Source organism: Lepidochelys kempii, chromosome 3, assembly GCF_965140265.1.
Source record: "Lepidochelys kempii isolate rLepKem1 chromosome 3, rLepKem1.hap2, whole genome shotgun sequence".
Lineage (NCBI taxonomy): Eukaryota > Metazoa > Chordata > Testudines > Cheloniidae > Lepidochelys > Lepidochelys kempii.
Genome location: NC_133258.1, coordinates 82,626,169 through 82,646,148, shown reverse-complemented (window position 1 = coordinate 82,646,148; position 19,980 = coordinate 82,626,169). Strand labels below are relative to the sequence as shown.

Below are 19,980 nucleotides of genomic sequence, written 5' to 3'. Positions count from 1 at the left end.
CAGAGACTATGAACTCAATCCTAGGGCGAGGGAAGTTCCTGGCAGTTTCCCCATAACTATTATTAGGCCCCAAGTACTGATCTGGGCCTGCCCCATGTAGCTTTCCATTTCCTTCTGCGTGCGGGCCCATGAAGACAATTTTTTTCAAAGACCTGCCTGTTGCGCCCCTTCCCGGTGCAGTATGAGAGTTGTAGTTTTCTCGTCCCTGCCCGTGCTAGCTCTGAGCGAGTTCGGCGGCAGGGAAAGGACTACAAGTCCCGGGATTCCCTGCGCGGCTGGTGGGCGCATCCGCTCGTGCCGGGCGGCGGCCGGGTCGCTGCGCGTTGCTGGGGAGTCAGCTGTTTGCCGGAGAATAAGAGGGCGAGTGGGGTTAGCTTGCTACGTTCCTGCTGTCTCTGCGCGGCTGTCTGCGAGGGAGGGGCGGGGACCCGGCGCGGGCGGGCAGGGAAATGGCCGAGACCATCGCGGACACCAGGCGGCTCATGAGCAAACCGCAGAATCTGAACGACGCCTACGGGCCTCCCAGCAACTTCCTCGAGATCGACGTGAGCAACCCGCAGACCGTGGGGGTCGGCCGGGGCCGCTTCACCACCTACGAGATCAGGGTCAAGGTGAGGGGGGAGGGTCGGTGTCCTGGGGCTGCCAGCGAGCGAGCGGGGGTCCTGTTGCTGCCGCCCGGTGGACCCCCAGGGTTGTGTCTCCCCTCCCCCGCCGCGTGGGTGAGGTAGCGTCTTCTCTGCTCCCTCCCACTCCAGGCTGGGACCTTCTCCCCAGCCCCTCTGGGCTGTAACCGTGACACGGCGGGGGGCTGGGCCGTGCTGGGGCCGCGGATCCCCCCCCCGCGGGTAGCGCCGTCTCTCACATTCCCCATCTTGCGGCTGGGAGGGCCCGTGCTGGCGGGCCTAGGGCCCGGCTACGAGCCCCGCCTGAGCAGCTGAGGTGATGCCGCCCCTGTTCCACGGTGTTCGCACCAGGTGTTAAAACTCCGCCTAACCTGTAGTGTAAACCTGCCGTAAGGGGGACACTTGACTCTCCTTTCCCGCCCACTCCACTTTTGTGAGGGTGGCACTGAGAGACCAGAGTGGGGCTTGGCTCCAATGTGAGCCAGTCTGCCTTGGAGGACTAGGGGAAAGCTTGATGAGGGCCTTTGTATGGTTTAGCTTATCTAACTCTCCTGCTAGTTGGTGTGTGCCCTAGAGAGGTCTTATTTATGTTTGTGACAACTTGGCAGTGTTGTTGCTGTGGTGGCCTTGGGATATGTGGGGGATGGAATATCTTTTATTGGACCAACTTCTGTTGGTGAGAGAGATGCTTTTGAGGTTCCCTAGAGCTCTTCAGCTCTGTGTCGCTCCAATGTGTGTAGTGCTCCTCAACAGAAGTTAGTCCAATAAACAATGTTACTTCACCCACTTTGTCTCTTTAGTGAGAAGTGACAGGTTCACTTTAAGGAAGATGTGCAAAACATAAAATCACATTTTTATTTTTAAATAAGCAGCTTCTGCTATGTATTTGGGTGTCTGTCAACAGTTTCTCAGGCTATTGAAACTGGAGCTCAGGCCTTAAGTAATCTTCCTGGCTAACATATGCGTATGGATATCTTGTAGGCATCTGTTTGCCAGGGTGGATAGTAATGACTGAATATATTTTATTGGTGTAATGGGGCTCAGCTAATAGAAGCATGGGAATTTATTTTAGATTATAAACTATTCCTGAGAGGCATATGAAAGCTGTGTGATAATGGATCCCATCCTTATGCAGAGCAAAGGAGCTAACCTTTTTATTGGGGGGGGGGGGGGGGGAAAGAGTCTGAGCTGGATACAGGCTTATTGATGGAAATAAAATACTGTAAATAAAACTGCAACTGGCTTTTTTGCTCTTGACTAAGACAATGAGGAGAATTTATAAATAAAAAAATGTTGTCTTGTGTCAAAGTTCCTTCCCCACTCTGAACTCTAGGGTACAGATGTGGGGACCTGCATGAAAGACCCCCTAAGCTTATTCTTACCAATTTAGGTTAAAAACTTCCCCAAGGTACAAACTTTGCCTTGTCCTTGAACCCTATGCTGCCACCACCAAGTGTGTTAAACAAAGAACAGGGAAAGAGCCCACTTGGAGACGTCTTCCCGCAAACTACCCTCCCAAGCCCTACACCCCCTTTCCTCATCAATTTGTACAGGTGAACACCGACCCAAACCCTTGGATCTTAAGAACAATGAAAAACAATCAGGTTCTTAGAAGAAGAATTTTAATTAAAGAAAAGGTAAATACCTTACACGGTAATCAGATTCAGAACATAGAGAACCCTCTAGGCAATACCTTAAGTTACAAAAAGAGACAAAAGCAGGAATATACATTCCATTCAGCAGAGTTTATTTTACTAGCCATTAAACAAAAGGAAATATAATGCATTTCTAGCTAGATTACTTACTAACTAACAGAAGTTCTGAGACTGCATTCCTGATCTGTTACCCTTTGTTCTCTCCCCCCCGCCCCCCTCGATTTGAAAGTATCTTGTCCCCTCGTTGGTCATTTTGGTCAGGTGCCAGCGAGGTTATCTTAGCTTCTTAACCCTTTACAGGTGAAAGGGTTTTGCCTCTGGCCAGGAGGGATTTTATAGCACTGTATACAGACAGGTGATTACCCTTCCCTTTATTTTTATGACCTCTTGTAAAGTGTTAATGTAGGTGGGTGCTATTTAGATTTTTGTTGCTGCTGTAGTACAGGGGTGGGCAAACTGCGGCCAGGGGCCGCATCCAACCCTCGAGCTCCTGCTGGGATCTGGGGTCTGGGACTTGCCCTGCTCTGGTGCTCTAGCCGAGGAGTGGGGTCTGGGGCTTTCCCCACTCTGTGCGGCTCCCGGAAGCAGTGGCATGTCCCTTCTCCGGCTCCTATGCATAGGGGTAGCCATGGGGCTCCATGTGCTGTCCCCACCTCAAGTGCTGTCCCTGCAGCTCCCGCTGGCCGGGAACCGTGGCCAATGGGAGCTGCAGGGGTGGCGTCTGCAGACAGGGCAGTGTGCAGAGCTACCTGGCCGCACCTCCACGTAGGAGCCGGAGAGGGGACATGCTGCTGCTGCTTCTGGGAGCTGCTTGAGGTAAGCACCACCTGGAGCCCACACCCTGAGACCCTCCCATACCCCAACACCTTGCCCTGATCCCCCTCCTGCCTCCAAACTCCTCAGTCCCAACCTGGAGTACTCTCCCACACCCTCAACTCCTCATTTCTGGCCCCACCCCAGAACCCACACCCCCAGCCAGAGCCCTCATCCCCTCCTGCACCCCAACCTCCAATTTTGTGAGCATTCATGGCCTGCCATACAATTTCCATACCCAGATATGGACCTCTGGCCAAAAAGTTTGCCAATCCCTGCTCTAGTAAATGGAGCAATTGTATTGCACAGTAATAATGTAATATCAAACTGAAGTATATTACCAAACCAAGTGTCTAAAAGTGTCTCTGCTTGTACTGTCAAAATAATGGGCTGAAGTAAACTTGCATGATGTAATGTTCTTAATCTTCTGAATTACTTATTAACAAATCCCACGCAGAAATATGCTAACTGAAAATGGTGCCAACCTTGACATATGAGCAAAATATTGAATCTTGAACTTAAATTGTAAGTTAAATGTATCTTTAATGATGAATGGTGTGTATAAAACAGGGTAGGGAGAAATAGAATTTGATACTTCAGTTATCTAGTGTGTATTCTGCATGTCTACTACACTCTCTAAATAATTGGATTTTAATGGTCTTGGAGCCTAAATTCTGAAATGCCTATGAGTTTGGATGTATCTCGTTACTTTTTTCTATGAAATACCCTCCTCACTCCCTTTGACTCAGAACTATTATGTTAAAACATTGGTCTCACTTGACTTGGATTGGCTAACATAGACACTTGTGGTAAAATCCTGGCACTAGTGAAGTTGTTGTGAGGCAGATTTTGCCTACAATATTGATGTAGTGCAAGACTTAGAAAAACTTACTAGCTGGATGCCTAAAATTATTTACAGGAGGGGTGGATTGAGTCCCACTACCAAGGCCCAGGGGCAGTGTTCTCCTAAACCCAGCCTTCTGCTGGTTTTGGTGGAGAGGGAAAGGGAGAATGCTGGGATTTTTACTGGAGTGTTGTTGCTAGACTGCTTTTTGGGCTCAGTTGCTTATAACTGTTCCTGAGTAGTAAATGGCTAGTATGTCATGTGGAGCTCTACCCCCTTCTAGATGCTGGGTGGTAAAAGTAGCCTTGTCTAGTCCCTCCCCTCCATAGCCTCCTGTCTACTGTTAGGGAGGTGGAGGAATAAACCTGTGCTACTATACTCCTCCCCAGTCTTTTTTTTTTTTTTTTCCTGCCCCTGGGGTGGGAGAGAGATCCTCTCTTGTGAATAACTCCAGCTTGAAGCTGTTCTTGATGGCTTCACTAAGACCCACAGGGATATAATTAGTAGAAGTGAAACTAACCGTTTCTCTCAATTTTACTCAGCTGCTGTTTGGGTAAACAGCAGTGGTGGCACTGGAGTTGCCAGTCTCTAGACAGAAGAAGATAACATTGTCAACCTTGCAAGTGTTAAATGCATGTAAACTATCTTCATGAACAATGACTAGAAACTTTCAATGAAAGCTTTATCTATGCAGAAGCTGATGGCTTAATTCTCTGTATGCATACAAGAGAGCTTGCTGCCAGTCAGCAGATGAGACCTGATATAGTAGTTCGTGAGTTTTTAAAGCTTATCTACAGTAGGCCCCTCTTAGAGTTTGGAATCCAAGGTTAAAATTACTCCTAAACTACCTTTTATCTGAGAGCTTGGAAGCCTTGGTTGGCAGGGTTTGATATGACTACTTGGTTCTACACAAGTTTGTCCTCGTTTTAAAATGCTTCTCACTTAGTTAGCTAAAAAGTTGGTGGCTGAATTTCAGTTGGAAGGATCAAGTTATTTCTAGCAAGCTTAAACTTCTGATACTTAAAAGCCACTGTGCATTAATAACCCCACTTGCCAATATTAACTTCAAGTGTTTCTTAAAGCCTAGAATAAATTCCTCCAGCATCTACAGATTTTAAAAAAGAAACTGTCTGCAAACACTTGTCAGCTAACAGTTTTATTTGTAAGTTCTCATTCATGCTTTTTTGTGACTAGACAACTCCATAATAGTCTTACTCTATCCACTTTCCACTTTTAACATTTCAGTTGCTCTGACCATGACATTGGAGGCGAATAAGTGGTAGAATTTCATATTTGTTATATTCTTGCAGCACTTCAGTCTTTCCCCCCCCCCCCCCCCCCTCTGAAATCCAAACAGGAAAATAATTGTGAATATATCTGAAGCACATCTTTAATGAATGTGCTTATATGATGTATACAGCTAGGTGAGTATTTTAGCTTTGAATTTGTGAATGCTTAACCAATGGCTCAGGATGAATAGTACCACTTGATGTTAAGTAAAATATTTAAAAGGGCATAGGTCCCATTGTCAATTGACTTAAGCACTTAAGGTGGATAATAATCTGTACTTTTTTCTAAAAAAGCCTATGCTTTAAAAAACAAAAAACAAAACCTATTGGAAATTGACCACCTATAGTATGGTCTAAACCAGTGGTTCTCAAACCTTTGTACTGGTGACACCTTTCAAATAGCAAGCCTCTGAGTGTGACACCCCTCCCCCCATTATAAATTAAACACACTTTTTTAATATATTTAACACCGTTATAAATGCTGGATGCAAAGTGGGGTTTGGGGTGGAGGCTGACAGCTCGTGACCCCCTGAGGGGTCCAGACCACCAGTTTGAGAACCCCTAGTCTAAATGTATTGAGACAATGTTTCAGCTTCCAGTACTTCCATTTTTGCAAATGACTTAGGCAAGAAGAATTTACATTGTATACTTTATGCCAGGAGGATTAAATATGTTGGTACATGTAATATGCCAATAGTTTGAACAATATTTATGGAGATCTGCTCTATGAAATATAGAATTGTAATGTAACTGAGTTCTTTCATAACTAAGCAGTAGTGTTGTCTAGCCTTTATAGTAAAGTACAGATTCTCTGCAAGAGATTGTATCAGAGAAATAGAGAACTCAGCTATGCTTGTACAAGGAATGTTTCATGCTGTAAGGGTATGTCTACACTATGAAATTAGGTCGAATTTATAGAAGTTGGTTTTGTAGAAAGCGTTTTTATACAGTTGATTATGTGTGTCCCCACACAAATGCTCTAAGTGCATGTAGTTGGCGGAGTGTGTCCACAGTACCGAGGCAACCGTTGACTTCCGGAGCGTTGCACGGTGGGTAGCTATCCCACAGTTCCCGCAGTCTCCGCTGCCCATTTGAATTCTGGGTAGAAATCCCAGTGCGTGATGGGGCTAAAACATTGTTGCGGGTGGTTCTGGGTACATATCGTCAGGCCCCCCTTCCCTCCCTCCTTCTGTGAAAGCAAGGACAGACAATCATTTTGCGCCTTTTTTCTTAAGTTACCTGTGCAGACGCCATACCACGGCAAGCCTGGAGCCTGCTCAGCTAACTGTCACCGTATGTCTCTTGGGTGCTGGCAGACACGGTACTGCATTGCTACACAGCAGCAGTTTATTGCCTTTTGGCAGCAGAAAGTGCAGTATGACTGGTAGCCATCATCGACATAGTCCTGGGTGCTCTTTTAACCGACCTCGATGAGGTCAGGGGTGCCTGGGCAAACATGGGAGTGACTCGGCCAGGTCATTTCCCTTTTAAGTTTTGTGTCATGGCAATTGAGTCCAACGGGCAGTGCACTGTCTTTTAATCAGCAGCCAGCAGAAGATGATGGCCAGCAGTCATACTGCACCGTCTTCTGCCGAGCACGCAGGAGATGACTATGTACTGCACAGTCTGCTGCCAGCAAGATGTATAAAGATGGATGAAGTGGCTCAAAACAAGAAATAGACCAGATTTGTTTTGTATTCATTTTCTCCTCCCTCTGTGAAATCAACAGCCTGCTAAACCCAGTTTTGAGTTCTATCCTTGAGGGGACCATTCAGGTTCTCGCAAAGCAACCCCTTTTGTTGATTTTAATTCCCTTTAAGCCAACCCTGTAAGCCATGTCGTCAGTCTCCCCTCCCTCCATCAGGGCAACAGCAGACAATCATTCTGTGCCTTTTCTGTGCAGACGCCATACCACGGCAAGCATGGAGCCCGCTCAGATCACTTTGGCGATTAGGAGCACATTCAACACCACACACATTATCCAGCAGTATATGCAGCACCAGAACCTGGCAAAGCGAAACCAGGTGAGTAGGTGATGTCAGCGCAGTGACGAGAGTGATGAGGACATGGACACAGACTTCTCTCAAAGCACAGGCCCTAAGAATGTGGGCATCATGGTGCTAATGGGGCAGGTTCATGCGGTGGAACGCCGATTCTGGGCTCGGGAAACAAGCACAGACTGATGGGACCACACAGTGTTGCAGGTGTGGGACGATTCCCAGTGGCTGCAAAACTTTCACATGCGTAAGGGCACTTTGATGGAACTTTGACTTGCTTTCCCCTGCCCTGAGGCACAAGAATACCAAGATGAGAGCAGCCCTCACAGTTGAGAAGCAAGTGGCAATAGCCCAGTGCAAGCTTGCAATGCCAGACAGCTACCAGTCAGTAGGGAATCAATTTGGAGTGGGCAAATCTACTGTGGGGGCTGCTGTGATGCAAGTAGCCAAAGCAATCCAAGATCTGCAGATACCAAGGGTAGTGACCCTGGGAAATGTGCAGGTCATAGTGGATGGCTTTGCTGCAATGGGATTCCCTAACTGTGGTGGGGCCATAGACGGAATCCATATCCCTGTCTTGGCACCGGAGCACCAAGCTGGCGAGTACATAAACCACAAGGGGTACTTTTCAATAGTGCTGCAAGCACTGGTGGATCACAAGGGATGTTTCACCATAATCAGTGTGGGATGGCTGGGAAAGGTACATGACGCTCGCATCTTCAGGAACTCTGGTCTGTTTCAAAAGCTGCAGGAAGGGACTTTATTCCCAGACCAGAAAATAATTGTTGGGGATGTTGAAATGCCTATAGTTAACCTTGGGGACCCAGCCTACCCCTTAATGCCATGACTCATGAAGCCGTACACAGGCAGCCTGGACAGCAGTCAGGAGCTGTTCAACTACAGGCTGAGCAAGTGCAGAATGGTGATAGAAATGTTCATTTGGACATTTAAAAGCACGCTGGTGCAGTTTACTGACTCAGACCTCAGTGAAACCAATATTACCACTGTTGTTACTGCTCGCTGTGTGCTCCACAATATCTGTGAGAGTAAGGGGGAGACGTTTATGGCAGGGTGGGAGGTTGAGGCAAATCGCCTGGCTGCTGGTTACGTGCAGCCAGACACCAGAGCAGTTAGAGCACAGGAGGGTGCGGTGCACATCAGAGAAGCTTTGAAAACCAGTTTCATGACTGGCCAGGCTACGGTGTGAAAGTTCTGTGTTTCTCCTTGATGGAAACCCCCCCCCCACCCCTTGGTTTACTCTACTTCCCTGTAAGCTAACCACCCTCCCCTCCTCCCTTCGATCACCGCTTGCAGAGGCAATAAAGTAATTGTTGCTTCACATTCATGCATTCTTCATTAATTCATCACACAAATAGGGGGGTAACTACCAAGGTAGCCCAGGAGGGGTGGTGGAGGAGGGAAGGACAAGGCCACATAGCACTTTAAAAGTTTAAAACTTATTGAATGCCAGCCTTCTGTTGCTTGGGCAATCCTCTGGGGTGGAGTGGCTGAGTGGCCAGAAGTGCCCCCCCCCACCGTGTTCTTGGGCTTCTGGGTGTGGAGGCTATGGAACTTGGGGAAGAGGGCGGTTGGTTACACAGGGGCTGTAGCGGTGGTCTGTGCTCAACCATACGCTGGAGCATATTAGTTTGATTCCCCCAGCAGCCTCAGCATTGAATCCTGCCTCCTCTCATCACGCTGCCACCACCTTTCAGCTTCAGCCCGCCTCTCCTCCCGGTCATTTTGTGCTTTCCTGCACTCTGACATTGTCTGCCTCCACGCATTCGTCTGTGCTCTGTCAGTGTGGGAGGACAGCATGAGCTCAGAGAACATTTCATCGCGAGTGTGGGGTTTTTTTTTTGCCTTCTGATCTTCGCTAGCCTCTGGGAAGGAGAAGCTCCTGTGATCCTTGAAACACATGCAGCTGGTGGAGGGGGGGAAAAAAGGGACAGTGCTATTTAAGACACATTTTATAGAACAATGGGTATGCTCTTTCATGGTAAACCTTGCTGTTAACATTACATACATAGCACATGTGCTTTTGTTCCAAGGTCGCATTTTGCCTCCCCCACCGCGTGGCTAGTCCCTCCACCCTCCCCTCTCCCCATGGCTAACAGCGGGGAACATTTCTGTTCAGCCGTAGGCAAATAGCCCAGCAGGAACAGGCACCTCTGAATGTCCCCTTAAGAAAAGCACCCTATTTCAACCAGGTGACCATGAATGATATCGCTCTCCTGAGGATAACAGAGATAAAGAACGGATGTTGTTTGAACGCCAGCAAACATACACTGCAATGCTTTGTTCTACAGTGATTCCCGAGTACCTGCTACTGGCCTAGAGTGGTAAAGCGTCCTACCATGGAGGGCGCAATAAGGCTGCCCTCCAGAAACCTTTTGCAAAGGCTTTGGGAGTACATCCAGGAGAGCCACGAATGCCAGGGCAAATTAATCCTTAAACATGCTTGCTTTTTAAACCATGTATAGTATTTTAAAAGGTACACTCACCAGAGGTCCCTTCTCTGCCTGGCGGGTCCAGGAGGCAACCTTGGGTGGGTTCGGGGGGTACTGGCTCCAGGTCCAGGGTGAGAAACAGTTCCTGGCTGTCGGGGGGGCGGGGGGGGAACCGGTTTCTCCGCTTGCTTGCTGTGAGCTATCTACAACCTCATCATCATCATTATCTTCTTTGTCCCCAAAACCTGCTTTCGTATTGCCTCCATCTCCATTGAAGGAGTCAAACAACACGGCTGGGGTAGTGGTGGCTGAACCCCCTAAAATGGCATGCAGCTCATCATAGAAGCAGCATGTTTTGGGCTCTGACCTGGAGCGGCTGTTCACCTCTCTGGTAGGCTTGCCTCAGCACCTTAAGTTTCATGCGGCACTGGTTCGGGTCCCTGTTATGGCCTCTGTCCTTCATGCCCTGGGAGATTTTGACAAATATTTTGGCATTTCGAAAACTGGAATGTAATTCTGATAGCATGGATTCCTCTCCCCATACAGCAATCAGATCCAGTACCTCCCATTCAGTCCATGCTGGACCTCTTTTGCGATTCTGGGACTCCATCATGGTCACCTATGCTGATGAGCTCTGCATGGTCACCTGCAGCTTGCCACACTGACCAAACAGGAAATTGAAATTCAGAAGTTCGTGGGCCTTTTCCTGTCTACCTGGCCAGTGCATCTGAGTTGAGCGCACTGTCCAGAGCGGTCACAATGGAGCACTCTGGGTTAGCTTACGGAGGCCAATACCATCTAATTGTGTCCACAGTACCCCAAATTTGACCCAGCAAGGCCGATTTCAGTGGTAATCTCCTTGTCGGGGGTGGAGTAAAGAAATCTATTTTAAGAGCCCTTTAAGTCGAAAGAAAGGGCTTTGTCGTGTGGACAGGTGCAGGGTTAAATAGATTTAACGCTGCTAAATTCAACCAGCTCCTAGTGTAGACCAGGGCTAAGAATGTTGGCTTTAATTCTAGTTAAGTTCCTCCTTTTTTAGTGTGTGTGAGAAAGGGGAGAGGGGGACAATGAGCTGCTGTGGTGGTGGTTTATCCTTTGTAGGCTTTTCAAAAACACTGATTAGCACAGGAGGAACAAATTTGGTACCTGTTTTTTGAAATTGTGTGTGTGACTTTTTATTGAAAGTTTTACAACTTTACTTATAATACAACTGCATTCACAACTCTCTCCTAGACTTGTTAGAAACATACTGTTGAAGGGCAAGTGCAGAACTGGAAATACATTATAGGATACTAGCTTAGGAGAAATAATTAGAATGTCAACTTCTGAAAGGGGAAGTGGTTTAAGAAATAGTAACTCCTTGTTTCAGGACAATGGGAAGGAGACCAAATATGCCCATCCATTCATTTCTAAATGGTTTGAGTATGAAGTCTTAATTTAGATATTTTCCTAATGACTACCTACACTAAAAATTAGAATTATTGAAGTGTTGTCCACATTCATCATAATATAAAATCTAGGAATTCCAAACCTTTAGTCGAATCACATTTCTTCAATGCCCTTCTATGTGCTCTATCATTATATTGATTCTGAACACTCTGATTTGGTTTACACCAATTAATGCAGGTCTTAGTGGTGTTTTGTGTTCATATAAATACTTCTACTTTGTATGTAAAATGCAGTTTTCTACTCATAATGTTCTGTGCCATACTGATTAGAACTTAGTGAAATTAATCATTGTTACATTTGCTAGGGCAAGTAGGCATGTGATAGCAGAATATTTCAGATCTCTCCTTATTTTAGAGGAGGCTTGCCAAAAACATTCTTGTCAGCTCAAATTTCATACTGTCATATTTATCTTATAGAAAATAAGGAAGCCTTATAATATCAGATGTCCTAGCTAGGACTGCAGCAGTGTCATGATGTAGGGTAGGGAAATGTCATGGATACCATGATTTTCCCGTTTGTCCACATCTTGTCCATGATTTCAGTACTCACCTTGCAGGCTGGGCCTCGCTCACCACTCTTGGCATTGCCACCTGGCATATGGGTTCACGGCACCGTTCACACAGATTCAGCCTGGCCATTGACCAGCCAGGTCAACTTTGAGTGAGTGAGTGTGCTGCAACCACTTGTGCCAGGTCACAATGACCAGAGTAGTGAGCCAGGCCCAGCCTCATAGGATGGGAGCTGCAGGAGCTGCCCCAAAGGGTAAGTATGGGGGCAAGCTAGCTCTCCTTCCCCTTTCTGCTCTCCTTTCTCTTCTCCTCCTCCCCCCCCCCCCCACACACACTGTCCCTGTGTCTCATTGTCACTTGTAGCAAAAAACAAAACCCATGACTTCTTCTAAACTTACTAGGACTGCTCCATGATTTTGGTGTGGGGGGGTGTGGTTTTTGGATTTTTTTATACCAGGACAAGTCTGCACCCCTACTCAGCCTTATCAAAACTTGACTTGATATTATTAACTGCTTTATTTTAAGGGAAAGCAAAACTTAATCGTAAAGGAATCAATTTCTCTGAACTAAGTGACCATTGTAGCATCAGAGAACCCTATACTTGCAAGAAGCAACTTTGTGCCTCTATCTGGCCATTTGAAAGACTTACAATGATTAAGATTCCTTGATATCAATCTTCAGGAGTTTCTTACACAACCGTTTAGACACAAAGTGCCTGTAATGCAATCCTAACTGCACAGTTGAAGATTAGCCTAGCATGGGAGAATATTCAAATGGCATAGAACTGGTACTTCCATCTCTGGGCCCTCTCTGATGTAGAGAGGAATGTCCTACACATTCCAGGTTATGTTGTTACAAGGTAGAGCAGTAGAGAGCAGCCCCAAGACTGCTCTAAACTATGTTGGTGACCAAGATAATGAAAAAACTGATTCCAGGATTAAAGAACTGTAAACAACTGCTTTTTGGGTCTCCAGCACTTAAGCCCTAAGTGAACAACCTACTGGAAAATATACCTAATCGGTGCCAAAGAATTCATTCAATAGCTGATACAAAAATATGTAAAATCCCAGGATATTTATGAAATAACAAACTGATTATCACTTTAATCTAGAGTGATCGATTATGTTCAAGTCAGTCAGTTGGCTGGCTAAGATGTTTTTCTTAGTGTGAAGGGAATCTTTTTTTAGAATTTTTAAAAACTAAGTGTTTATGAACACCAAGTAACTTCTTTTTTACACTAATATAGTTTTCCCTAACTCTAGTTAGGAATCTGAGTGTATGAAATGTTCAGCTATGTTTGTAGGCTTATCTTGAATTCAGTAAAGGCATATGAAAATTTCTGGTCTGACTGGCATAAAACATTGTATAGTTCATAACCTGCAACCAGGTGCTCTGGGTTCATATTTAACAGCAATGGACAGCTGTGTGAAAGCAGATATTGTTTGATCATTTATTGAGAATAAAGCATGTCTTGGTTTAGACTGCTGGAGATGCAAAACTGCTGCTCCCTGGTGACATAAGTAGTAATGATGTCCTTCCAGTCTTTAGATCTCCTGAAAGCTCTTGCTATCTCAGTTTATATTTGCCTCGTGTAATTGTGCATTGGTGACAATTGGATATTTTAGAGGAAAAACAAACTTAGAATGAGGCAATAAGATCAAATGTAGAGTTGATGGACTGAATTCTGCCCTCAGATGTTTGACTTCTACCAGAAAAATAGAGTAGAGTTTGGTCCTCTTTTTACTGCACACAATGGTGCTCCCAAAACATACCAAACTATATACAAATAGCTACTATAAAAGCTTGCTGCTTTTCAAATTTGGGGGGCTGATGTAAGCCAAGGACAAACTAAAATATGAATGAGAGAGGTATAATATATAGATACTCAAGCCTTCTCTTCTGAAGTTAGTTTTGCTAACTCTTTCCTGTGTGGAATAGAGGCAGCTTGTGAGGGGAGACTTCAATCCATCCATATTGGATATGGAGAATGACTTCTTGGTTTGGTGGGTTGTGTGGAACTACACTATAAAAGCAGCATAACCGCTTTTGTGGCAGCAGCATTAGGACCAACATATACACTTTTGATACTTATCCAGGGCTGAGGGGAAAAACTTCCAGAAGCTAAACCCACTGGCTATAGGCTTGCACAGAATTCTCATCTGTCAGAGGGAAGTGGTAGGACCTCTGAGAGGACTATCCCTTCCACCCTCTAGGTGGGCTTCCATCTCCTCCCCAGAAACTGAAGGATGAAGCTATTTGATAAAAATGAAATCACCTGTGAGAACAGGTTTTTTGTTTTTTTTTCCTCCTCTAGAGTTCTATTTTACTTCACTGAGCCTCTTTTCTGACCTCTGTGAATACGTCAGTGCCTGGCTCTGCTGATAACTTTATTTAGGAGCAGCAGAGTGAAACCGACAATTCTTACAGTACACTCTCAACAAAGTTCTAATCTAAGTCAGTGTTCTGTTGGTGTTTAAAGCTCTGAGCAGCACCATGGGCACTAAAGTGATCTACAGTCTTAAAGACAACAGTGCATTTGTAAGGTTTACTCTGCAACCAGGTGGACTAGAAGTTTATCTTAAGGGAGTCTCAGTTCTGCAGAAATCGATAGTAAGTAGCTTAAGTCATCAATGGCAAGTTGAAAACTTATCCTGACAAGCAGGCGTTGGTTTTTTTTTCGAGCCCTAGTCCAATGTGCCATAGCTTGAAGTATGAAATTCAATAGTAACATTAGTGGGTGTGTCCACAGAATATATTCTTATAAAGTTGAACTCCATATTTGAACTTTAAATTAAAACAAAATGCTTTCAATATAGGAATGTCTTTATAAGACTACAGCACTATAAAAATTCTTGTCTGACTTATCGCTTCTCTTTATATCCCATTAAGTGGCAATACCGGGGAAGAAGAGGATGGTGTGACGCAGATGTATATGTAACACTAGTTCAGAATGAGCAAGAGCGTGTTCCAAAAAGTATTAAATAGTCTTGAATACCCTTATTGTACTTATATCTAACTGTATTTTGGAATCCAAATGCAAGACATTCTTTTCCAGGGGAGCATATTGTATAAGGTAACTCAAGTGTAGGGGCAGATCTAAACATCTTGGACAGTGGGGGGGACTCCTGGATTTTAGATAACATTCAATCTACTCTTGAGATTTTTTTTCCTAGGGAGACCTTTTACTGTAGCTTCTGAATTTGATTTAATAACTTGCTAGCTTTGTCTTCGTACTTCAGAACTCTGGTAATGTCAAAATATTCACTAGATGTCTGCCATAACAATGAATGGGCTATATGTTAAAGCCCTCCATTTTCCAGTTGGCTGGCAGAAGGTAATAAAGGATCACGACTCCAGGCCTGAATGTTACTGCTTTACAGTGTCAGAGCTCCACTGGGATGATGCATGTTTTATTGCGGGACGATGGAAGGCTCTTTTCATTGCTGAAGACAATGTTCTATTTAGTTTTTTACAGGTCTGAATTCAAAGTGCTGATTCAATTGTAGCTTTTTCCATAAAATGCAATAAAATCTTTTTTGAAAGTTAATTGCATTTAAGCTTGTGCCATCAAAAGTGAACTTAGTGCATTTTTATGAAGACCTACTATAGCTTACTTCAAAAGACTACATCCAAAGAGGTGCTATGGCAACAGGGTAGTTAAGAGGAGAGCGTATGCGGCGGGGACAAGTACTGCAATGTTTCTCATGAGTTCTACTTGCAGATAGTTTTTATTTTGAATAAAACTGTCCCATACTGAAGGAAATGCAAAATTACTGTTAAGTATCTAACTCATGCAAGTGTGTGGGTGAGCTGCCAGAGCATGCAGAATGACTTACAGATGGAATGTCAACTTCAGCTTTCCTTCCTCTAAGACAATCTGTATAGTGTTTAGGTTACTTTAATGTCTTTTGCATGAATGTTTTCAAAATGCATACTGGTAATAGGAACATGAGTGGCTGCTGTGGAAGGGCTTCTTCAGATCAATTGAGTTTATTTTAAATATTTTCTAAAAACCATCTAAAGCTTGATTACTTTTACTTCTATAATAAACTTCTATTTACAGGCTAAATGATTAACCCTCTAAATTCAGCTTCTACCTGTCTTACCATATGTATAATCTTGGCTAGTGGGCTGCTTTTTTTTTTAAGCCTGAAGGGGATTAGACCATATTCATGGGCAACAGTTTGCCAAATTTCAGTTTAAGGATTAGCCTTTCTAAATTAGTATTCAGCTTTTCATTTATATAACAAGTTCTTCTCTTTTTTTTTCTTTTTTTTTTTAAAGTGCTTAAATCTTGGGCTGAGCATAGCTGTTACCCAGGGCAACTTTTTACAACCAAGCTAATGCATCTTGAAAAATCAGGCTCCTAGTATTGTCTTGTCATAACCAAGAGCCAGTTCTGAGATGTGTGGGAGACCTGGAACTCTCATTGAACTTGAAGTTGCAGGTACTTGGAACTCTGTAGGAGTGGGCCAGTAAGTCACTGTTCAGTGCATGTGCCAATATCTAGCCTTTTTGAGAGGGGAAATTGATTATTCCAAGTCCACAAACCTGTCCTTGGCCTAAACAAACATTTAATCCAATTCATAGCTATACTCTTCCTACTTGTCATATACTGCTAGGGAAATGTTTCTTTGCAGAATTAATCTGTTAGAGAATAGGATTTTAGTAAATTCCGTTTGACGTAAACCAGCAGAATGGAGCACAGCAACACAACAGGAGAGGAGATATAGCTGACACACAATGGATTGAAATGGGAGAGACCACTGAAGTGCTAACAATGGCAAATCTGATAAATTAAACCCCTTGTTTTGAGTGAGTGAAACTAAATGATAGCTGGTAGCTAATCTTGGTTATAATGAATTTATTTCCCTTGAAGTTCTGGTATGTTGGCTCAACCATATCAAACATCAGATTTTGTTTGTGGTGCAAATACAATTTAATACGCTTTCCATAAAGACTTCTCACAACAAAAATGTAAGCGCTCTTCATGCTTATGTTGAAACAAAATACAGCAGGTATGACTTACAGCATATTATGCCTTTTTACACTTGGCTTTGAATTTTGTAGCCCTTTCATTGTGTGTAAGTGACGTATTAATTCTGCAGTTCTCTAAAGTAATTTTTTGTGTTCCAAATGTTCCAGTTGGGACTGGGCATCCAGTGTTCTGGATGCACACAGCAGTCCTTGACCTGAAAAGCTTACTCCAAATACAGGGTAGATGAAAGTTAAGGGAAGGAATGCAGTTTGGTTAATTCAGGTATCAAACTTGGTTTTGGTCCTTTGTACATTAGTGGAGGACAAAGGTGGGGGGGGGTGGATGAATTGGAGGACAAAGGTGGGGGGGTGGATGAATAGGAGTGAAGGGTAGGGGGGGAGTTCAGCAGGGCTGTGAGTGGATGTTCATACCAATATGATCAGCAAGTAGGAAAATACTCAAGCAAAAAAGTTCCTGAAATTACCTGTTTCCAAAGGTGCCTCCATATCTCCCATCATATAGCTGTCTGAGCTTCCAGCTCCTACCAAGAGGGAGGGGAGTCCTTGTGCCCTGAGGTCAAACTCTGCCCTTGGAGCAACATGGGCTAGAGGAGGAAGTATGGGCTACAAGGAGCTGGTTATGAAAGATCTCCAGAGGCCAAAAATGCTGCAGATTTGCATGGATGCAAATCTGCAGCCTCTGTTGGTGATAGTTTCTTTAATGGAACTTGTTCCAGGAGTTGAAATATAAATTCTTAACATTGTTGCTTTCCTCTTCTAATGGGGGGAAAACAAAGCATTGGTTTGAACAGTCTGATCATTTTGGCATACACAGGATACTCTGATGGTGTCTTTGTTAAAGTAGATGGATCCAACCAAAATAAACTGGACTCCTTTGGAATCATGAGGGCTAAAATCTTTAGCAGAATAACTCTTGATGCAATTCTGTTCTGAAGTAACTTGGAGTCCAAAGATGCCTTTGTTTTTCTCCCTCTGTGTTGTCTGATTATGGACACATCTTTAGTTCTTGTTAGTCTTGCATAGCCAACATTGCTGTAAAAGAGTGAGCTGGATTATGGTTAGTAACTCCCTCCCTGACTCAAAGTCCAGACAGATTGCAGAATATTTGTTGTTTGACCTAGAAAGAATACATTTGGACTCTGATTCCAAACAGATTTTGTAGGGCTGGTATTTTGAATCTGTATTGTCATTTCAGAAGCATCTGATTGCACTTCTAGTATTCCAGAATACCAACTTCATTTTCTCTTAGAGAACTGTGATGCTTTGTGGAATCAGTCTGTAGAATTTATGAATTCTGGTTTCATTGTGATTTTTTTCTTATGAAAATTGCTGTATCATGGAATGTCTGTATATCTGTATCCACCACTGTTCCCTCTAAGCTGTGCACAGGTGCACACGCACACAGATCCTAAACACCACACACACAAATTTGCACAGAAGCACAACAATTTGCACAGAAGAAATTTTTTGCACACATGGTCTGTCAAAAATTAGAGGGAACATTGGTATCCACCATTGCTGACAAGCCTCTAACCATGTCTCTCCCAGGCTAGATATAGTGGAGAGGAGATATATTAAGGAGGCTGGCTACAGCTGGAAGAAGCCAGTTCCTCCCGCTTGCCTGTAAAGGGCTGGGATTTGGAGAGTGGAAAATTACAAGACACATGACACAAGGACTCAGCTGTTAGTGGTGGGACTTGAGACTCTCAAAGCCACACAGGAAACTTAGGGCAGAGGCAGGAATGCTTTTGTAGCAGTAGAGGCTTGGCTTAGCTGCAGGATCAACCAAGGTCAAAGTATGCTGGCAGAGAGGGGGTCCATAACTAAGAAGAAAACACATGTGCTGCAGCAGAAGGACCCTAGACAGTCCACAGAGGATCCTGACTGCAGTCCTAATTTTTCAGAGTGGTGAATAAACTGTTAGAGAAATGTATGAAGGGGGTATTTTTGTATATTTCTCATGCTTAAGTAAAGAGCAATGATTTAGAATCCTGTGCAAAGTCTCTGTTGTGACATCTATCATATTCCCTGAAGTTAACTGTAGACCCTGAACGCCCATGTGGATGGGTTCTGGGAGAGGGTGTGTTTAAGCTATGCAGGAGTCTGGGGGGTCAGTACTGATCCTGGGGGTTGGACAACTAGACCTTGAGGTCTAAACTCACAGGATGGGGTGCAAGATTGGGAATCTCTTTTCTGAGAATGTGCCTAGGGACCTTTAAACTAAGGGCAATATGTGACCTTCCACTGGTGGTATCTGGACCAGTGATCTGCGAGGTCACTCCAATCCTCAACTCTGGAAGCCAGCCTTACTCTACTCTGCTGTGAGAACCCCCACTCCCAGGCTGTTCATGCACAGCCTCTAGCATGTAAACTGCTCCCAACTATGGGAGTGAGCACTTCTGGCCAGCCGCTGCTTGGATTGTGCAACTGAATGACACTACCCAATACCTCTGGCCTCAGACACAATCCTAGGAATCTCCATCTTGCAGTGTCCAGTTATGCCCAGTGGACGCTGCAAGCTTCTGAGTTTGTCAATTTAACAAAGAAATTGATATGTATCAGGCTTGTTATCCCAAGGGGAGTCTGACATGCTTCAAACCAAACACACACTGCTTCAGGTAGAATAAACAAATGTATTACTTAAAAAAAAAAATCTCTTTTGTAGTTGATTATAAGTCAAAGCACAATAAGTCGATTTGCTTTTATTTCATTTGACCGAAACGCATTCTAAGCTGATCTTAATGCTTTCAGTGCCCTTACAAACTTAGGGCATGGCTACACTGGAAACTTCAAAGCACTGTCACGGAAGCGCTCCTACGGCTGCGGTTTGAAGTGTGAGTGTGGTCGCACATGAGTGCTGGGAGAGCTCCCCAGTGCTCCTGGTAATCCACCTCCATGAGGGAATTGGCTCCGAGCACTGGGAGCGCAGCTTCCAGCGCTCAGCCTGTTTACACTAGCGCTTTAAAGCACTCTGACTTACTGCACTTGGGGGTGATTTTTCACACCCCTGAGCCAGCAAGTTAGAGTGCTATAAAATGTAAGTGTAGACAAGCCCTTAGATGCTTCTCACCACAGGCTGGCTGGTTGACCTTCAGCCAGGCTGTCCCCTTTGATCAGCGCTTCAGTCGAGTGGTGGTGGTGGTGTCTGTAGATGGAGGTGGGGGAGAGAAAGAGAGCATGGCAAACATCTCTCCCTTTCATAATGTTCTTTCTTCCCTCTTGGCTTTGATTTGGGGGGGAGAGCAGAGTCAGGTGAGCATTACCTCATTGCAGTCCCAAACTGACCAGCAGAAAGGGGGTGACTCACCTGAGTCCAACAGATCCTTTGTTGCTGTCTAGGCCAGTGTCCTTTG

The 19,980-nt window shown here is 44.6% G+C and overlaps 1 protein-coding gene across 3 annotated transcripts in view; it reads left to right on the top strand.

Moving 5' to 3' along the window:
• The first annotated feature begins 266 nt into the window (after positions 1–266).
• SNX3 (sorting nexin 3) overlaps positions 267–19,980 on the top strand; it is a 34,289-nt gene continuing 14,575 nt past the window's right edge. Inside the window, exons 1-2 of one of the 3 annotated variants that reach the window (XM_073336941.1) lie at positions 531–611; positions 7,128–7,248. In XM_073336941.1, the coding sequence (XP_073193042.1) occupies positions 7,147–7,248 (102 nt within the window). In that variant the 5' untranslated portion in view covers positions 531–611; positions 7,128–7,146. Of the gene's footprint in view, positions 612–7,127; positions 7,249–19,980 lie in introns of all 3 variants that reach the window. The other 2 variants (XM_073336942.1, XM_073336940.1) reach the window with 2 other exon arrangements.